Here is a 19626-nt window from a genome sequence, read left to right as displayed (position 1 = left end):
ATATCTCATTCATGAGAGCTTTCATGTAGATGAACTTGTATTTTTAGATCCACTGCAAATTAATTTGAAGTTAGCAACTGTTTTGATACCTGAATGTTTCTGGAGTACTAACAGTACTAACTAAACTTCAGGGAAAAACAAAAAGAGAAGAGGGAAAAGAGGAGAGGGAAAAGTGCTAAAGGAGATCACAGGAATGCCTTAGACACAGACTGAATGCTACAGGAAATAGCTTGGGTCCAGCAGATCCAGCTGCACCACACTTTCCAGCACACTAGGACCCAAACTTGAGCTTACTAGGTCAGGTCAAGAAGCTATGTAAACACAAGAGGCAGAAGCCACCGCAGTGCACCAAGCTATATAGCAGGTCTCCCAACCCCACAGCTGAGGGCAATGCAGTATGCTGTGGACACGTGAATCTGAGTTGCTCTGCGAGGTGCCACACGGCCATGACTGGGACTGAATGATTCCTGCAGTGCAGAACTATTTTAAGCAGAGACATCGTAAGCATTACTGCATTCCCCATCAGCTCCAGTTTCAGCATCACACTCCCAGACATAGTTGCACCAGGGACTTAATGCCCCAGCATGGACATACAAATCCTTGCTGGCTGCTCATAGGACAGCTCCAGTGCATGGAGTTAATAAAATCAGACTCTGTGCCATAAAATATAACGCTGACTTTTCCACATGCAAGCAGACCTTAGAAGTGGTGCCACGTCAATGCTGAAGAAATCCATTCCAACTTGAACTGCAGACCCAGCACCAACATCCACTTTATGCTCCTGACACTGCTGAGCTGCCCACAGGAAATGAACCACCCGAGCACCACAGTTCTCAGGTCCCCAGCAATGACAAAGTGAGCATTACAAATCTTTTAGGACCATAAACAACAGAAAGATTATCTTAACTTTATCTAAACTGAAAAATCCAAGTTTCAACAGCCTCTCTTGGAAAGCTATTTATTTATCCAAACAGTGCTTGACCTGATTTTCATCTTCACCAGAAAAAGACAAGAGCAATTCCCTACAGAATGACAATTATTCTTGCAAATGAGGAGACAAGACGGTGTCTGTGAGAAGGAAGGGTAGGGCTGGGCTTAGACACACATAGGACTCAAAAATAAAGTGTAATGGACAATTTGTAGGGACATCAGCCATCACTGAAGATGTGCTGGAGAAGTTCTTGTATTTTCACACAGGCAAGCAAGTGGAAGAGTAGTCCTATTTCCCTAAAAAATGGAAGTTGTATGAATCTGATGTAGCCTGCTGCCATGATGCAAGGGCTTCTGAAACACTGCAACTCTGAGGGGACTTCCAATAAGGCAAAGAGCTGGGACCTGCACTTGAGCCACAACAAGGTCCTCAGAAGCTCTACAGGCTTGGGGAGGAGTGGCTGGAAAGCAGAGAGGGACCTGGCAGTGTTGGTTGACAGTGTCTGAACATGAGCCAGCAGTGTGCCTAGGGGGCCAAGAAGGCCAAGGGCATTCTGGCTTGGATCAGAAACAGTGTTGTCAGCAGGAGCAGGGAGGTGATCAGTCCCTTGTACTCAGCTTTGGTGAGGCTGCACCTCAAACACTGTGTCCAGTTTTGGGCCCCTCTCTACAAGAAGGACATTGAGGTGCCGGAGAGGATCCAGAGGTGGGTATCAAGCTAGGAAAGGATTTGGAGCACATCTCCTATGAGGAAGGGCTGAGAGATGTGGGGCTGTTTAGTGTGGAGAAAAGAAGGCTCAGGGGAGACCTTCTCGCTCTCTACAGCTATCTGAAAGGAAGTTGTAGCGAGGTAGGGGTTGGTCTGTTCTCCCTAGGAACAAGCAATAGAGCAAGAGGAAATGGCCTCATGTTGCATCAGGGGAGGTTCAGGCTGGATGTGAGGAGGAATTTCTTTGCTGAAAGGGCTGTCAGGCATTGGAAGGGGCTGCCCAGGGAGGTGCTGGAGTCACCATCCCTGAAAGTGTTTCAGAGATGGGTGGATGTTGCACTTAGGGAAAAGGTCTAGTGGTTGATAGGGCTGGGACAAAGGCTGGGCTCAATGAGCTTAAAAATCAATTCCAGCCCAAACAATTCTGTGATTCTAAAGCCTTCCCCAGGCTTTAAGCAGTTTATCCAGTTATCACTGGATGGAAACAGCAGAACAACATCTCAGGACAGCAACTCCAAGTTAACAACAGCTCAGTTTCAGCAGGTGAATAATAGGAACTGGGTGCAATTTGTACTCTCCCCCTCACCCTGTGAGGGCTGAGCTATCAGCTGCCAAAATGAACACTTCATAATCCATGCTGACTAACTGTATATTTGCATTAGCACTAAACATACGATCTCCACTGGGACCTCCTTGCAAAAATGCCAGATCATTCTAGAAACACTCAGAGTTATTTGATTCTGTAGTTTTTGACTAAACCAAACGCTTGAGCATGGACTTGATCAAAATTCACTTTTTGCCTATATTTTCTGATTCCTCCTTGTTTTAATACGCCACTGCTTGCAGCTCTCATCTCCCCCCATTTATTTCGTTTCATACACTGTAGAGTTAGTACAAGACTTAAAGCAGACACAGGTCAGTTGTTTCCTCAACTGCTCATAAAGGGGCCCCAACACTCCGTCCTTCTGAGGTCATATGGGATCATCAGCAAAGTCTCACATGCTCATATTCTTTTTACCAGATCCTTCACCCGACTTCCAGCGTGGTTTTGGCAATAATCCTATGTAAATCTGCAGACGTTTCCACTACAACCCCAGCATCTACATCAACTGGGTTTTTAAGCCTCTCTCTAAACAAATCACCAGCCTGAAGTAGTTATAGGTTGGAGTCTTTATCCATTTGTTTTACCCAACAAGTTCAAGTCTAGAGGTGTTCTGGCTGCCTCAGGAACAATACCTGTGCTTTAAAATGCAGAGTATCTTTTGCTACATTTAAAATCTGACAAAGATTGAGTGTAGTTTCATGGAATTACTATTATGTTAACAGCTTAGAAAGCTGCTGACACTTATTTCTATCCCTACGTGACTTCCTTAGACTGAATGGGTACTTCCTATAAGCTTTAACTGCAATCAACATGGCTTTGTCAGGAAAACAAAAAGCAAAGACATTGTTCTGTTTGTCACAATGCACAGAACTCCACTGCCATTCATTGTATTTACCTTAAATCCACCAAGCTTACATTAACATCAATTACTTAACTACCCTAATCAGGATCTGTGCAGGAGGAAATAACTCCCATATCCTCTGTACATAAGCTAATCAAAAAGTTGCTGAGTCTGTATACTGCACTGCCACTGTCTTACAATTACACTGTCATTTCCCAGATCATGGTTTTCTTGTCCCAAGAGAACTCTTCCTCTGACCCTGTGATACCTGCCAGGAAGCTGCATTTCAGTAGTCCCTAGGACATGATTAGTGCTGAGCTTTGTATATGCAGGATTCCCTCATGAAGTCACATCTCTGTTCAGATGCACAGTAACCTTACAATAGCTTAGTAGTTTGTTTTTTTTCATTTATTCTTCCCTTCCACACTTAAGTGAAGGGATTTGGGTACCTCCCAAACTTTGCCTAAGGTGGTTTTAGTAAAAATGTAGTATCCTCCCTTTATTTAATGAAGGGATTGGAGACAATGTTACACTTCAAACCTTTCATTCTTGCCTAAGCTAAAATGATTTGTGTTCATGTGAAAGCCTTTCTTGCAAAGGATTAGATGCTGTATTGTTGGTCTCTCTCACTGAATTCCGCAACTTCTCAGAAGTACTTCTTGTGCTCTGACACAGATTCCTTCTCTGAGCTCCAGTGCTTCAACTATATTTCTATTTATTCCTTTACTGTAAGGGAATTCTACCTCCATACTCTTTGGCTACTAGAATCTACAACAGCAATGCTGCAAATATAACCTGTTTTCACTAGAATCTCACCTCAAAAAAACCCCGAAATATAACACCAATTTAACGGTTCAGGAAATTGCAACAGTTCTTCCTCCTTCAAGGTATGACTTGAGTGAAGATCTAGCCTGTACAGAAAATTCTTTCCCTTCCTCTTAATAAAAAAATAAAAAGAAACAACCCCCAAGATAGAAGTATAAGATGTTGGGTCTTTCCCACTCTGTTCTCAAAGCAATTCTGAATAAGGTGAACAATAGCAACTCACTCTTACAACTTTATCTTTAGGCTGTGAAAAACAGGTAAGTAGCAGTTTATCGAGGTGATAAATACTTAGATGTTTTGTTTGTTTGGAACAGGAACAAAAGGTTAAATTGGCAAACACACTGTAAAAAAAAATTACTATCAATAATTTCTGATCAATTCCCTCCTCTTCCTCTCTCAAAATTTTCCATTTGTCCCCCAGCTGTGCTTCAGATAATGTCCCATGCAATAATGCTACCACCAGCTCTACTCATTGCTGTTTAGTAGGCAAGAAAAACATCAGCTGAGGGAGACATCCAAGACAAGAAAGGACTATCGGCCCATGATCTTTAGAGGAAATGCTGCATTACAAACCAACTTGACAGTAATTTCTCCACTACTTTATCTATGGTTTTGAAGTCCCCTGGCAAGCTTCAGAAGAGAAGCCATGCATGCAGTCCTGTGCACACCTTATTATCCAGAATTACAAGACTGCATGCATGAGAAGCTTTTTTGGGGAAAAAAAATGATTGCTTACAAAAATGTCTAACACTTTGTACTCTGTACTACAGCAATAAGCTCAGAGGCACACTAATTGGGGATGCAGTCTTGGCTTGTAAACAAGTACAGAGAACACAAGTTAACTTCATCAAAAGTCAGCACATTGAAACCCTGCAGTGAAGCCAGACAGCAGAAAAGGCAGAAACTTGACATTTTTAGATAAGGAAATAAAAAAAACCCCCAACAACTATGACTTAAAGATAAATTTAAAGCTTTTACTCACAAAGTCATCTTCTCCTTCATTGAAGTTATAGTTAGGCAACATAGCTCCTTCCATCGCAGAACTCTTGAATACACCTTTTATTTTGTTGCCTATTTTGCTGATTCCAAATGATTCTCCTCTCTTCTGTGTGGTTCTAGGATTACAGAAGCCAGAGTTCACAACACAAAGCATGTTACTACACAGTAACCCTGCAGGCAGTTGGACATCATTTGCAGATAAAAGAGATAATTCTGTAAACAAGTAGTTAATACTTTTACAATTCCACTTAAAATTTATTCATGGCAAGTTTGTCCTCTAATCAATCAGCAATCAGTTTCTTACTACACTTTAAGAAACAGAGGATTCCCATAAGCTTAACCACGAGCAAGCATTAACACTCTTCTAACAGTACCCCAGTAATGCAGGACACAGAATCAACAATTAACTAAGCAAAATAGTTTTGCTTTGACAGCAGAAACAGTGGTGATATTGCTGCAGGCACGCACACCAGGAAGGTCATTAACTGTCCTTTTCCATGTACTTATATTTAAATATTTATGCACTCTTGCCAAGTACTATAAATGGTGTAATTACATGTCTTTTTTTTTTTTTACATAAACATCTCAGAATTTTACAAGTAGGACTCAAGATAGATCTCGACTTTTACACACTGGGGACAGATGAAAGGAATGTACAAGGAGAAAGAACCATGAGAGAAAACAGATGCAACAGAAGAATCTTGGCTTGAAGAGTCAGTCTAACTGAAAGATGAAGACTTTTTCCCATTTATGACAAAGCGTCCAAAAAGCAACGAGGTATGGAAAAAGAAAGATAACTGGGCAGGAAACACACTCCTTACTGAGAGTTAGAGTATTCTTAGGCCCTTAGACAAGACCAGAAATAAAGAGGTTTTTTTACATAGAAACACTAGCAATTCTGGGTAAAAAAAAAGTTTCTGTTGAATATGGAATCAGCCTAAGGTTACTTTTATTGATTCAATAAATATAGTTGATAGGCGAGGTAAAAACCAAAACAGGGAACTGCAGAATCAAACACTCAAAAGGACTTAATAGATTAAAAGCACAATTGGTACTTTAGAAGACCACATAATATCCAAAGTGTTTCCTTTTCCTTTGACACAAAAAATTAACTACTTAACAGTAGTACCAGCAGAACAGTACAGACTAGCAGGCAAAGCATCTTTGTCACTCATAAAACCATACTGACAACAGCAACTGCAAACTCAAAACTTGCATGTGTGTTACTAATGATCTTCCTGTTTATCATTTTTTCTAGGCTGTGTACATAACTAAAATTGCATAAACAAGCCACTGTTTTTCCAAATCTTTTGCTTTTTCTATCTCACATTACTATCAGCTCCAAAGCAGTAATAAGGTTGCTTGGCTCTGTAGTATAAATACATGTTTGAACTCATTTTTACTCAGTTTTTGAACAACTTAGAATCATAGAATGGTAGGGGTTGGAAGGACCTTTAGACATCATCTAGTCCAACACCCCTGCTAAAGCAGGTTCACCTAGATCAGGTCACACAGGAATGTGTCCAGGTGAGTCTTGAAGACCTCCAAGGAAGGAGCCTCCGCAACCCCTCTGGGCAGCCTGTGCCAGGGCTCCCTCACCTCAACAGTGAAATAGTTTTTTCTTATATTTAAGTGGAACTTTTTGTGTTCCAGCTTCATCTCATCATCCCTTGTCCTGTTGCTATATACCACTTAAAAAAGGGATGTCCCAACCTCCTTACACCCATTATTTAGATATTTGTAACTATTAATGAGTTCCCCCCTCAGTCTCCTCTCCTCCAGACTAAACAGCCCCAGTTCCCACAGCCTTTCCTCATAAGGAAGATGCTCCAGTCCCCTGATCATCCTGGCCCTGTGCTGGGCTCTCTCCATCAGTTCCGTGTCCCTCTGAGGTGGGAAGCCCAGAACTGGACACAGGACTCCACATGAGGCCTCGCCACGACAGAGTAGAAGGGGAGCAGCAGAACCTCCCTCCACCTGATGGCCACACTCTTCTTGATGCATCCCAAGATGCCATTGGCCTTCTTGGCCACAAGGGCAACTTCTACACTGAATTCTGAACTGAATTTTTTTCACATTGGGGACCTACCTGAACCTTGTTCAAGAGCTTAAACACCTGGCTAACAAAATGTAAACCTTATTCAGAATAAACTTGACAGCTTTCCTAGGAGTCTGGATTGACTCTTGATGTTTTCAACATGCCTGTGAAAACTTGTGCTAGTGAGTACAGAGCAATTACTAAACTGGAATAAGTATAAAGTTACAAACTACGATGGGATTCTCTTTGACAGGAAGACACATAAATTCAGAACACAATGCACATAGAGAAGATAAGACTGGTTTGTCAAAAATCCTGGAGCAAGCATACAGACCACAAACCAGATGATGACAATGAAAAAAAAGCATGTCTGGGTGTCAGTAGAGATGGACAGACAATGAGATAATTAAAGTTTGAAAAAGCTGAGCTAGAAAAGAAAAAGATATTAAAAACAAAACAGGTGTGAGGATGAACATCTAATTTATTCACTAGCTAAGTAGAAATAGGAGAAAGAACTTGATGCTAGGTAGAAGTGAAGAGATGGAACTAGGACATGGTCAGGTTCAAGACACTAGAGAAGGAAGAAGAGAGGAGGATGCTAGTTTAGAATAGAGACCAAGCCTTTCAAGACCTGTCAACAAATACATACAAAACTCACTGGGAAAAGTATTCCAACTCCCTCTAGTGCTGATCCACATAACAGCATTATTAAACCATCACTATAGTTGCTTTCTAGGCAGGGCCCTGAGCCAAGAGTCTACAGGTTCCAATATTCCTGATGAATGATGTGACAAGAGGTTGGAAGATACTTTTCTTTCTTCCCTCCCACCTCATCATCTCAGTTCCAGAAGTCACATGGACATAACATTAAAAAAATTACAATTGTTTTACACTCTAGAGCTGGGAATTGCAGAGGAAAGATTGCATTAGTGCCACTTTACACTATGGCATTCCTCAACTGTGTATAGGATGTCCCCAATCCCAGGATGGGATGGTGCAAAACAGTTTTCCCACAGGATCTCTGCCTCATTCAGTGCACTGAACAGGTCTTTTCAAGTTATCAGCCAGGGCTATGCAGTTGAAGAATGCTATTGTGAAGCTCTGGGGATCAAGATGTACCAGCTACATCATTTGTACTGTATGTATCATATTTGAGAATCACTCTCTATGGCTGACAAACTCCTATGCCAAATTAGCAGAAATGCTGAGTATATAGACCTGCACAAGTACTTGCCGCTCAACACTCTAGCAAGCTATAGTTCAATATACTGAACTGGCACGTGAAAGATGAAAAGTGTCTACACACCTTGGTTATTAACCTGTACAATGAAGTTGATAGTGTTCCCTCAAGAACGGTATGAACAACATATGAAATACTGATGCTCTGACAAGCTCAAAGCAAAAGCCCATAATGAAAAAAAATGCTTTTCTGAGTTTGGATAGCATGTATTTAAAGAGGCACAAATAATGAGAAAACAAACCACTGAACAGCTATTAAGGCAGTAATGAGTGATAACAGACTACCTAAATTACAAAAATATAGCATATGTTGTAATTGAAACTGTAACAGTCACAAGAAAAGCTGCAGAGAGAACTAGTTTAGGGAACTGCTGGGTTTGACTGCTTCACAATATTAACAAATTGGTTATATTTGCATGCACTGTTAGGCAACGATCATCCTGGACACGGCTGTGCAAGACAGAACAAGTAGTTACATGGATAAAACCTCAAAGAAGATCTGGGATGTGACCTGCAGTAAAAGAAGTTTTGGAGCAGCTAGCAGCCACAGGCCAAAAAGGAAAAAAAGCACATAGATTTCAAACCTAATAACAGACAAATCATTATCAGCCAACAACAGTAATATACTGCAAACCTGTCAAATTAGCAATTAAGCAACTTCTAAACACTAGTGAAGAGGAGTGAAGCAGATTAGTCCAGAGAAGACATTCACATGGTTTTTACAAACACAATGGACAGTTAATTGCTGTTACAAAGACTGTGTGATGCAGTTATGACAGATGCAGTCAGTGTAGCTAACACACACCACTGATGGAGTGTTAGGTAGACTTACCGGAAGTCATCCAAACTCAGGCTACTTCTGCAACAACAGGCACAGAAATTACCTCAGAGCCCAGGAGAAAATAGCATTAAAAATACAACCAAAAAAACCCACCCCACTCAGATTTGACAGACCTATCCCAATAAATCTCAGCAGTCTTGGGCCATCGCTACACATTTAGAGAGAATGTCATACAATTAGGAGTTCCTGACCTAAAATCCTAAGAGAGTGAAGGCTAACAGTACCTGCCCATTTCCATACCACAATCTTGGCCTTCGACTTTAAAACCTCAGTTATTGAAACTTTCAGGTCTCTGCTGACAAGCTGCACAAGCAGCTACCAATGTACAGAGAAGGACTTTCACTAGCAGCTACCTGTAGTGGCAAACAGGCAGCTTTTTCTATAACCCATGTGAAAGAAATCAAGTAGGAATTTAGTTCATTAGGGCAAGACAAGGAAAAGGCTGTGGACTTATCTTCTGTAACACTACTCTTTACCTCCCTGGACTATAGTAAACCCCATTATTATATATTTTTTAATTATTTCATAGATTTTAAGGACTGTCATGTATTTTTTATATTCTACATAACTTGGTACATGGAATCAATGTCTCAGCCATCTACTCAGTAATTCCAACCGAGACGTTTAAATGAACTATAAACAGAGTCACCACACACTCACTGGACCTATTGAGTTCTGGACAAACTGATAGAGGCTTAAAATATCCAAGTTTTAGACTTTGTTTTATAAGAGGAACCAATTCTAAGGCATCTTACACTGTCTTTAGTCATGTTAAACGTGAAACTGGAACCAAATTAGAACTGACAGTGACAAACAATTGCCCACAGGTATTTACACACTTAATTCTGTGGGGTTTACTCCTAACCACTCCCTAAAATTGTCATTATATTTTCTACTTTGTCTTTAACTTGATAAACATGTTAATTTTATTGCTATCCCAATGATGAGAAATCAGGATGAGTCTACTTCCATATGTTGGTTAGACTTCCAAAACAGAACACCTTTAAGTAATGTATTATAAATACATAAATATGAGAGAGGGAATTCCTGTCCTCCTGAACACACAAAACAAAGTCACCAGAATGGGAACTTAAAACATCAGTTTTCCTTGGCCACACACATTAAACATAGGTAGGAAGTACTTTATGGATTTAAACTGTTGACAAGCACAGCTAGCTATCAAGTTAACAGAATATCATCAAAGTGGCTTCTTTACACTCCAGAAATACTTCAGGCTTCTTATTCATTACCTTAGCAGTTTTCACAGCACCTTATTTGTCCTATCCATACACAAAAAACCCATGATTATTTTATACAGGTCAAAGAAGCAACTCCAATCAGAAATTACACTTGGTTGCTTTTTCTTCCTTTCCCACTTGTATTTCTTAGAAAGTGCTCTATAATTTTCTTGTCTAAGTGAAATCTTTTAACACATTACCCACAGGGACATTGTCTACTACTTGATCTGACTTTTTAACTGGCAGTATCCATGCAATACACAGAGTAACTCTAGCAAAGCATCAAAGGTACAGAAAACACTACTCCATCTCTTTGCATATAATTTCTCTCAAGTGGAACTACTGCTAGACAAGGGTAGAGAAACCAGGATAAGGTATATGAAATATATAACATCTGGAATAATTCCATAAGTAAACCATTTTTTCCCCTTGGCAATGTCTGTATCAGATTCTGCAGAGGTAAACTCCTAAGCAACAAACTACTTGCAGATAGGACCTCTGGTTTCATGAAAATAATCAGAGGCACCTCTTCAAAAACATACAGTATCTAGTATCCTAAACCATCATATCTACTCAGGGCATTCAAAATGTTCCAAAATGTAAACCAGACACGTCTGCAGTAATGTTATGGATGCAGTTTCAACTCCAGGGGAATATGCTGTAACAGTCCCCAAACAAAACTTGCTTATGTATTTCAAAAACTCCACATAGTGAGTGCCTGTAATTTCACCCTTTCTGTTTTGGAAAGCAAAGCACTGAGGTGATGACCTAAATGTTTTCATACTTTAACTAGATTTAAGAAAGGTATGACAAGATTCTTTCAACTCTTGACATGAGTAATTTTGGGAAAGATACCAGAAGGTAGGTTTAAAGTTCCAGATTAAATCCTGTAGCCATCTTGAACAGAAGCTGAAGTGTGTTTTAAGGTCACCATTCCTGGTGGAGTATCACCTAGAGGAGAAATGCAGTTTGGTCTAGCTGCCCTCCATGCCTCTTTGCTAAGAAACAGAAGCTTGTCAGCACCAACCTGTGAAAGCATTACACTGAAGCCTGAGTCCATGATCTACAAGAACTACAAAGACTGCATAATAGATGTCACCTGTGGACATTAACATTAAAGAGAACCACCACATATTTTTTGGAGAATAAAAAAAGGGGAGAAAGATATCTCACACTAACACACCTCACAGTAGGCTGCAAATCAAGAGGCTGCTGCCAGATGTATCTCTAATGAAAGTAGAAAAAGTTAAATACATCACTGTTACTTCTTTAATCTAAGATGATAAACACCAGCATTTTCTACAGTACTGTGGATCTTATTTCATGCTAAGAAAGACCATCTCAGTGAAGTTCTTCTCTTGGTTAGACCATAAGAGCAGTTCAGCTGGGCTAGTCTATGACAGAGACAGTCAGCTTAAAGTGAAAGACAAGAAATTACAAGACTTCAGGCGTGCTCAATCTGACCCCGGAGTGGAAGATTACCCATCCATACCACAGGAGATGCTCTTCTCCTCCTCGACAGACACCAAGAAGCCTGAAGATGGTCTGTAAGTACATAACCCAAACGCAAAAACAAGCCTTCTAATGCTACATTACTGCAACAAATGGGGAGAGTTGGGGAGCAGAAACCACATTTGACCTAGGAGAAATAGTAGATCTGCCTTGTCAAAACAAGGGGAGATTCCCACTTCATGATCACATTGGTGAGACACAGGGTGCACACTGTACCTATCCCTCTAAGACCTGAAATCCAAAAAGACTCAGCTTTGCACCAACAAAATGGTATTATACATATACAGTCAATCAAATCACCACTTTATTTCCATGTTACCTTATAGTTACTACACATTTATTTTTCCCTTCCATCTTCTCAAATGTTGAGGTTTAAATCATATTTTAAATTCTTTAAAACACTTCAAAGCAATGACACATTTTGTATCATATTCCTTGCTCCTTTAGTACGTAGTGTGTCCATTAAAAAAAGGAAGTAGAGCTAAGAAATTAGTCAAATTAGTATCAGGCACTAGAAAATTAATATGGTTTACTATTTTGATGTGTTTAACTAAAAACCAAAACACTTAAAGGATTCTACCACACCTACCTGTTAAACTTTGAATTGCGTGTTGGTGACTCTGCTCCTCTTAAAAGGTGTCTGAAGTACTACAACAGACAAACAAGGCATCAAAGTAAACATTGGACTAACTGAGGTAAGGGTTACTATGCAACAACACTGCAGAATTCAGACAACAGGAACAGAAGCAACAGGCAAAGCTGACCATAACCTAGCAGTTACAATATTCATCTGGGAAAGGCCAGAGTAAATTTGCAACACACATTCCCAGGACTACTTATTTTACTTCACATAGTCTTAGGATTTAATAATGAACATGAAAACTGAAATAAAACAAAAATTAAAGCCCCAAATCCACATCTCTTCCTTGTTAAAAACAAACAAGCACTGGAGGATTATAGCTATTATGGGAAAAATAATCAATATCATTTTTGAGAATCACACTTTATTAACACCAAGGTAAGTACCCATTCCCAGGCCAAGTCACTATATTCTCCCTCAAAAAAAAGTGAGCAGCTGAACATGCAACTGCATTTACACATACAGACTCTAAGAAGGACAAGAACTGTGACTCATCTCTGCATTTAAAGTGTTTCAGGCAACTGTTGCCCCAGTGGGGCAATTTTTTTTTTTAAACTTGCATTCAGAACCCAATCACAGAACTATTCTAAATGCCTAAAAAATTGCTTTGAATGAGCTTCCTGAAAACCGACACCAAACTTACAGCTGCTGGAACACATAACGCTGAAGGTACCTAAATGCAAGCTTTCTATCTTTCTTTATTATAGAACCATAGAATGGTAGGGTTGGAAAGGACCTTTAGAGATCATCTAGTCCAACATCCCTGCTAAAGCAGATCCATCTTGACAAGGTCACATAGGAACGTGTCCAGGTGGGTTTTGAAAACTTCAAGAGGAGATTCCACACCCTCCCTGGGCAGCCTGTGCCAGGGCTCCCTCACTCTCAAAGTCAAACAGTTTTACCTTATGTTTAAATGGAACTTTTGGTGTTCCAGCTTCATCCCATTACCCCTTGTCCTGTCACTGGATACAACAGAAAAAAGGGATGCCCCAATCTCCTGACACCCACCATTTAGGTAATTGTAAATGTTAATAACATCTCCCCTCAGTCTCCTCCATCCCCAGTTCCCGCAGCCTTTCCTCATATGAAAGATGCTCCATTCCCCTGATCATCTTGGTGGCCCTGTGCTGGACTCTCTCCAGCAGTTCCCTGTCCCTCTTGAGCTGGGGAACCCAGAACTGGACACAGTTAAGTACCATTATATTTTAAGAAGTAAATTAAGAGATTCTTAATAGGGTTCTATGTCTATCATACAGATTACTTTTGCACTGAATTTGCAATCATAGGAGGAGGTGTGAAGAGAATTTTATAATACAGTGACATACACAAATTGTTACATAAAATAATTTAGAGGTGTTTTTTATTCTGTTGAACTAGGAATAAATTCAGGGCATCCTAGAAAACAAAAAAAACCAATCTTGCTTTAAGACTATTCTGCCAATCTTCCACACTTACCTCATCACTGTGACAGAACATAGGAGTAAAAACGTTCTCAAGCAGAGAAAGTACATGCTCATAAGCTTCAAAAAGACACCTCATAGTTTGAAGTTTCACAACATCTGTATATGGACCTTCAGCAACTGTAAATAAAAAATATAAATGGATAAATATATGGGCATATAAAGGTTGGGTTTTTTTCTGGCCTCAGTTTCTGGTTGCTTTGCAAGCTATTATAAATCTGACAAGAAATAAATTAACAAAACAAGGCTTAAACACAACATGGCAATTTGTGAAATGAGAGAAAAGCAAAGATTGGTCACATTTAGATGAATGTCTTCACTTTATTACAGAATACTGGTTACATTTCTGTGCTAATTATTCCTTTCAAATTCAAACTTACTTCTTTGAATCTCTTCCACAATAAAAGGGTCAAACCTAATTTTGTCAATGCTTTCATCCAAACAGTAAGTTTTGTAAATTTTCTGTACTTCCTCATGAAGAGACATCTTTTCAGTATCTGACAGTTCTGGCCGCAAAATTCGGTCGTTGAATTCCTCTGAGAAGGAAAGAAAACACATTTGTTTATCAACCTGGAGAACAAAGGGCATCTTGAAGTAACCTATATAGATTATACATCAAGTCATTTGCCAGAAGATGGAGCAATCTGTAAAACCTTAAAATTAATAGAAATAATAGACATTTCTCAAAATCTCTGGTAAGAAGGTAGCTGCCTTCTTATTAACTGCAATACAGATGTGTTCATAAAAACATTACTAAAAATATATTGCAATTAAAAATGATTATACCTTGTCACAGTAAAGATAAGTTTTTCCTGACAGATCACAGAATGGTAGGGGTTGGAAGGGACCTTTAGAGATCATTTAGTCCAATCCCCCTGCTAAAGCAGGTTCATCTAGATCAGGTCACATAGGAACATGTCCAGGTGGGTCTTGAAGACCTCCAAGGAAGGAGCCTCCACACCCTCCCTGGGCAGCCTGTGCCAGGGCTCCCTCACCTCACACTGACATAGTTTTTTCTTATGTTTAAATGTAACAATTTGTGTTCCAGCTTCATCCCATTACCCCCTGTCCTGTTGCTACAATAGAAAAAAGGGATGTCCCAACTTCCTGAAACCCATCCTTCAGATATTTACAAATGTTAATAACATCTCCCCTCAGTCTCCTCCATCCCCAGGTTCCTGCAGCCTTTCTTCGTATGAAAGATGTTCCAGTCCCCTGATCATCTTGGTGGCCCTGTGCTGGACTCTCTTCAGCACTTCTCTGTCCCTCTTGAGCTGAGGAGCCCAGAACTGGACACAGGACTCCAGGTGAGGCCTCACCAGGGTAGAGGGGAGAAGAACCTCCCTTGACCTGCTGCCCACATTGTTCTTCATGCATTCCAGGAATTATTTCTTTTCTTCCTAAATTACTGCATTGTAAATTGTAGTTTTCTTTCAGTAAGACTTCCAGCTCATGCTAAACACACACAGAGGTCCAAAAGAGATTTGTATCAGCCACTTGTCTCTTCTGCTGCTCTTTCCTCCCTAACATCAAACCTATCATAATATTGTCAATAATATCTTTAATTTCAGAATAATTTGAGAATGAACTCAGCAACAAAGTAAGAATTTTATTCAGCACAGTTAATGAGCCACCCTACTTGATTTTTTGGCTCATCCCATTAATAGCATGACTACTGGTCAGAAAGAAGGTAAAATAAGTTAGTGTTTGATTCATTTTTCAATTAATAGATAAAATCAATCTTATTCAGATAAAGTCTACCAAGACTCTTCTGAGGGGTTTTTTTTAGCTAATTTTCCTCATTAAGTGCTTCTTATCCAAAATATTTCTATCAAGTGCACACTTCATATCCAACACACAGGTTATGGAATAGAAGGTTTCAACATCTTTAATGTTCCTATTAGGTTTTTGTTCTTTTACAGAAATGAAAACTTTAAAGCTACAAGAACATGCAAAGCTTTTCACAATGGACACCTCACTTAGGTAATACTTTAGTAACCACTTATTCTAAAAAGGCAGCTTTTAACTTTGTACCAGTGGCCAGAACTTTTTTCTTCTAAGAATATTTTAAAATGCCCAATCTTTAGCAATAAACAGAAACACAATCAAGACCTGCATTCTGTGGCAACATTAACACTACCAAGACTAGCATTCATGAATCAGGACATATTAAAGTGAGCACACATACTGAAGGATAATCTCTTGCTTGCTAATGCTGCCTAGTTCTGAGACTGAATACCCACTTCAACGTCCAAATGCTTCAAGCTTTTAAAAAATCATCAAATGTACCTCAGTACATGTATGCAATCTTACCTACAGTCAAGCAGAACTGTAACACGTGGACTGCCCCTTCCTGCTTCAGGAAGTTCATAAACCGAAATAAAAGGTCTTGCTGATCTCTGATCTCCTTGAGCTCCAGTTTCAGCACCTTAGTAGGTCAAAAATGAGATCAGACAACTTTCAAACTTTCAGTGAGTACATAAATAACACAAGGAGTTGTAGAACAAAAACAGTAGGTAAAATAAAACACTTATTCAAAACAGCAAAGGAAATAAATGTTGCTTTTGCTTACAGATGTTTTTTTATTTCTTGGCTCTGCGAATTTCTGAAGGAACGGAACCAATGAAGAAGTAGGTTCAGTTGCTTTCTCAGGCTGTAGAAAAAAAGATACAAGAGACAATTGGGTAAGAAAGCTTCTTTAATGGGTGAACAAATGTCTACTGTTTTAACTTTGTCAGTACTCACTGGGCTATCATCAATGAAGATAAGCAGCAAATGGTTGACAGTGTCCTGCAGAAAAACAAAATACAAAATTACTACTAAAGAAACTTGATAAATGAGACGAGAATAATTTCATTACTATGTTATGTCCAAGGTTAATATCATGAATACATTAACACTTAAAACAAAACAAAGCCTTTAATACTTTAAATAAAACATTTCAGAATTAACTTCAACAGTCTCTTCAAGTATTTGCAAGTCAGGGAATTTTTTAAGAGATCTGCACAGAAACATTCTTTACCCAGTGCAGGAAAAGTCTACAAGAAGTGTTTTTACTCATAATGCAGATCCAATGAAACACTAACAGTTTTGACAGTTACAGTACTTTCTGCTTGCAGCTAGGCGACACCTTCATGAGTATTCTCACAGAATCTGTGAGATTCTGTGACTACTGCAATTTAAACTATTAAGATGCATCCATAAATAAAATCAAAGATGTCAGTGTTCCATGTTTAGAAAGAAAGCCCCTCTTCTTTGCAGAATTAAGGACAATACAATTGATTTTGATGCAGCTGCAAAAAAGGCTAGTTTATTTACTGCTGCTATAAAGATACATACAGCTAGAGTTCAAGTAATTGAGCCCCTGTTTAAATGTAGTTATAGCAATTTGAAGGTGTTTATACTTGCACAGCATTCTCTCATTTCACAGCCATTTTAGTCCATTCATGTAGTACACTCTTAAGAGATTATGTCAATATTGTAGTTCAGTCAGTTAAGTACTCAAATGAGTTATAACAAACAAACAAAAACACTGGCCACAAGATTTCTTTTTCTTCTATCCACTCAAAATGCACAGCAAGTGAGGCATTGTGCACTGTTTGCTTTACAACAACATACTTAGTAGGAAACCAGTAACACTGAGTAAATTAAGATTATTCCTGTGTTCCAAAGCCTTACAGGATCAGCTAAGAAATCCATTGAGGGAAGGAAAACAGAACCAGGAAGAATCTCTCTTATCAGAAGAGCCAAAGATCTGAAAAGAAAGAAAAAAAAAATCAGAACCAACAGTAGATGACATAGTTTTCTATGAGAAGTTTCCAATGCCACTACATTTTACTGCAAAATGTTTTAGTATTTAACAATACCTTAAGTGTGATATTCTTAAGATCAAAAACACTCATAAGCAACGGGGTAAGAAGGAAGATGAAGAGGATGACTTCAGAGTTCCTTTTTTCACTACTCAAAATCACTGCACTACATAGAAGGCAGATACTTTGAAGAATACATCTCTCAAGTAATTTCTGTACCTGCACTCTGTTGACTTTGGGGGCAAAATATAAGGAAAAAGCAGCTCAGTAAGTTTCCTTAAGTAGTGAAGTTCATCTCTTCGGCTTCTCAAAGCAACATGGAGTTCTGGTCCATATTCTTCTAAAGCAGCTTGCTGTAAAAATTCTGCATTTTTTACTGCAAGTAAAAAAAAAAAAAAACAGCATTATGAGTTGTTTCATCTTTTTCTTATTGTGAAATAAGAGGCAATTGCTTTCCATTTGTGCTAAAAAGTTAATACTTTTAGTACATGTACAACTGCCAGGGGAATATCATGTTGAAACTTTATAAAAGAACCTTGGCTTTGACTTTGAAATGTGGCTATATAAAATAAAACCTCATACTGAAATAAGAATTCTTTCACCAAACAATTTCAGTTTGGATGGTTTCCAGAATGTTTTCTCATTTCTAATTACTGAAGAACTCAACATTTTGATTCTTCTAAATAACTGCATTTCCCAAAGCCTGCCTCTGCTTGCTTTCTTTCATGCTTTCCTCATGGTCTCCTATTTATCAGGCTTCTAGCTATTGCCTTGTCTACAATACAACTTGAAACCAAGGTAAACTTGAACTTTTATTCAATCCCGTTATATGTGTTTCCTGCTTAGAACATTTAGAAACAAACATGAAGGAACATTTATTTTAAACACAGCAGAAATCAAACCAAAAGCAGCATGGGGATCTGCAAGAGTGCTGCCTCTTCTAAATAGCTTTATGGAGTTGAAAGAATACCTAATTTTTAGATGAAAAACTGCAGATTAATTAGAAACAATGTTATATTCCTTCATAGCTTCAAAGCCAAATAGTGAGCTGTAATAAATCACACCTAGCTGCCCCAGCAATCCAGCACAGCCTCATGCCAAGAGCCACACCAGATACATAATGCCCACCTGTTATCTAGAAGGTTAAAACTTGTTTCCAGCATACTGAATTTAGTACTGAAGTCTGCTAGCTTGTCCTTCACAACCAAGAACCACAAGTGGTATCAGTTAACACGGTGGATGCAGGAATGTATATTGCCTGATAAATCTGCCTAGCTGGTGTCACTAAAAGCTGAGAGGAGGAATGTGTTCTCTGGCAAGGACAGGTAATAAATCATAGAGGTGTCAGTGTAAATTTTGAGGAATCATTAAGAGACATAAGGGTATGAAGAGTAGGAAAAGAGAATGCTCCCTTAAAGCAATCACTTGAAGAAGCATGTAGAAAATAACCAGAAAAGGCTAGGCTCAACCAGCAACCAAAGCAAGGCCTGAAAGTGGCCTTTGAACTATGTACTATATGTGGCTGGTTTAGCAACATTTACTAGTGCTACTAAAAGTCATTTTCAGCTGCTGCTGAACACATCTGCCCTCAGGGAACAAACCTTTTCCCTTAAAATACCACAGAAAATGGCTACATTTTAAGTGCTGTACATTTAAAAACCATTTCTTTGCCAATAAAGTGTTTTCAACTGTCCAGTGGAAATCAGAGGAAATAGGAAATTTGGCATACGCAGCACTGCAAGATAATGTAGTATCTTGAAATTGTTGTTGTGCCATGAAAAACATCTAATGTGATCACACTACGTCTCCTCATTTGTGTTACTCATATCCACTACTGACAGGACCAATGGCATGTCTTCATGGATATCAAGCAGACACTCTGAGGAAAGGGAGGAAACTTCAAGACTCCAGTGAAAATAAACATCTACACTTAAAAGCTGA

The 19626-nt window shown here is 39.1% G+C and overlaps 1 protein-coding gene across 3 annotated transcripts in view; it reads right to left on the bottom strand.

Moving 5' to 3' along the window:
- The window catches only part of SNX14 (sorting nexin 14), a 60117-nt gene that overhangs the window by 19254 nt on the left and 21237 nt on the right, over positions 1-19626 (bottom strand). For 2 of the 3 annotated variants that reach the window (XM_061989443.1, XM_061989445.1), the window contains 10 exons: positions 17905-18061; positions 17555-17630; positions 16622-16666; positions 16449-16529; positions 16190-16304; positions 14257-14412; positions 13872-13996; positions 12366-12424; positions 9018-9044; positions 4892-5024 (listed from right to left, as the gene is read on the bottom strand). In XM_061989443.1, coding sequence (XP_061845427.1) covers positions 4892-5024; positions 9018-9044; positions 12366-12424; positions 13872-13996; positions 14257-14412; positions 16190-16304; positions 16449-16529; positions 16622-16666; positions 17555-17630; positions 17905-18061 — 974 coding nt within the window. The remainder of the gene's footprint in view (positions 1-4891; positions 5025-9017; positions 9045-12365; positions 12425-13871; positions 13997-14256; positions 14413-16189; positions 16305-16448; positions 16530-16621; positions 16667-17554; positions 17631-17904; positions 18062-19626) is intronic. The other variant, XM_061989444.1, reaches the window with a different exon arrangement.

This window comes from Colius striatus, chromosome 2 (assembly GCF_028858725.1).
Source record: "Colius striatus isolate bColStr4 chromosome 2, bColStr4.1.hap1, whole genome shotgun sequence".
Taxonomy (NCBI): domain Eukaryota; kingdom Metazoa; phylum Chordata; class Aves; order Coliiformes; family Coliidae; genus Colius; species Colius striatus.
The sequence above is the reverse complement of the archived record's forward strand: the minus strand, read 5'-3'. Positions and strand labels throughout refer to the sequence as shown.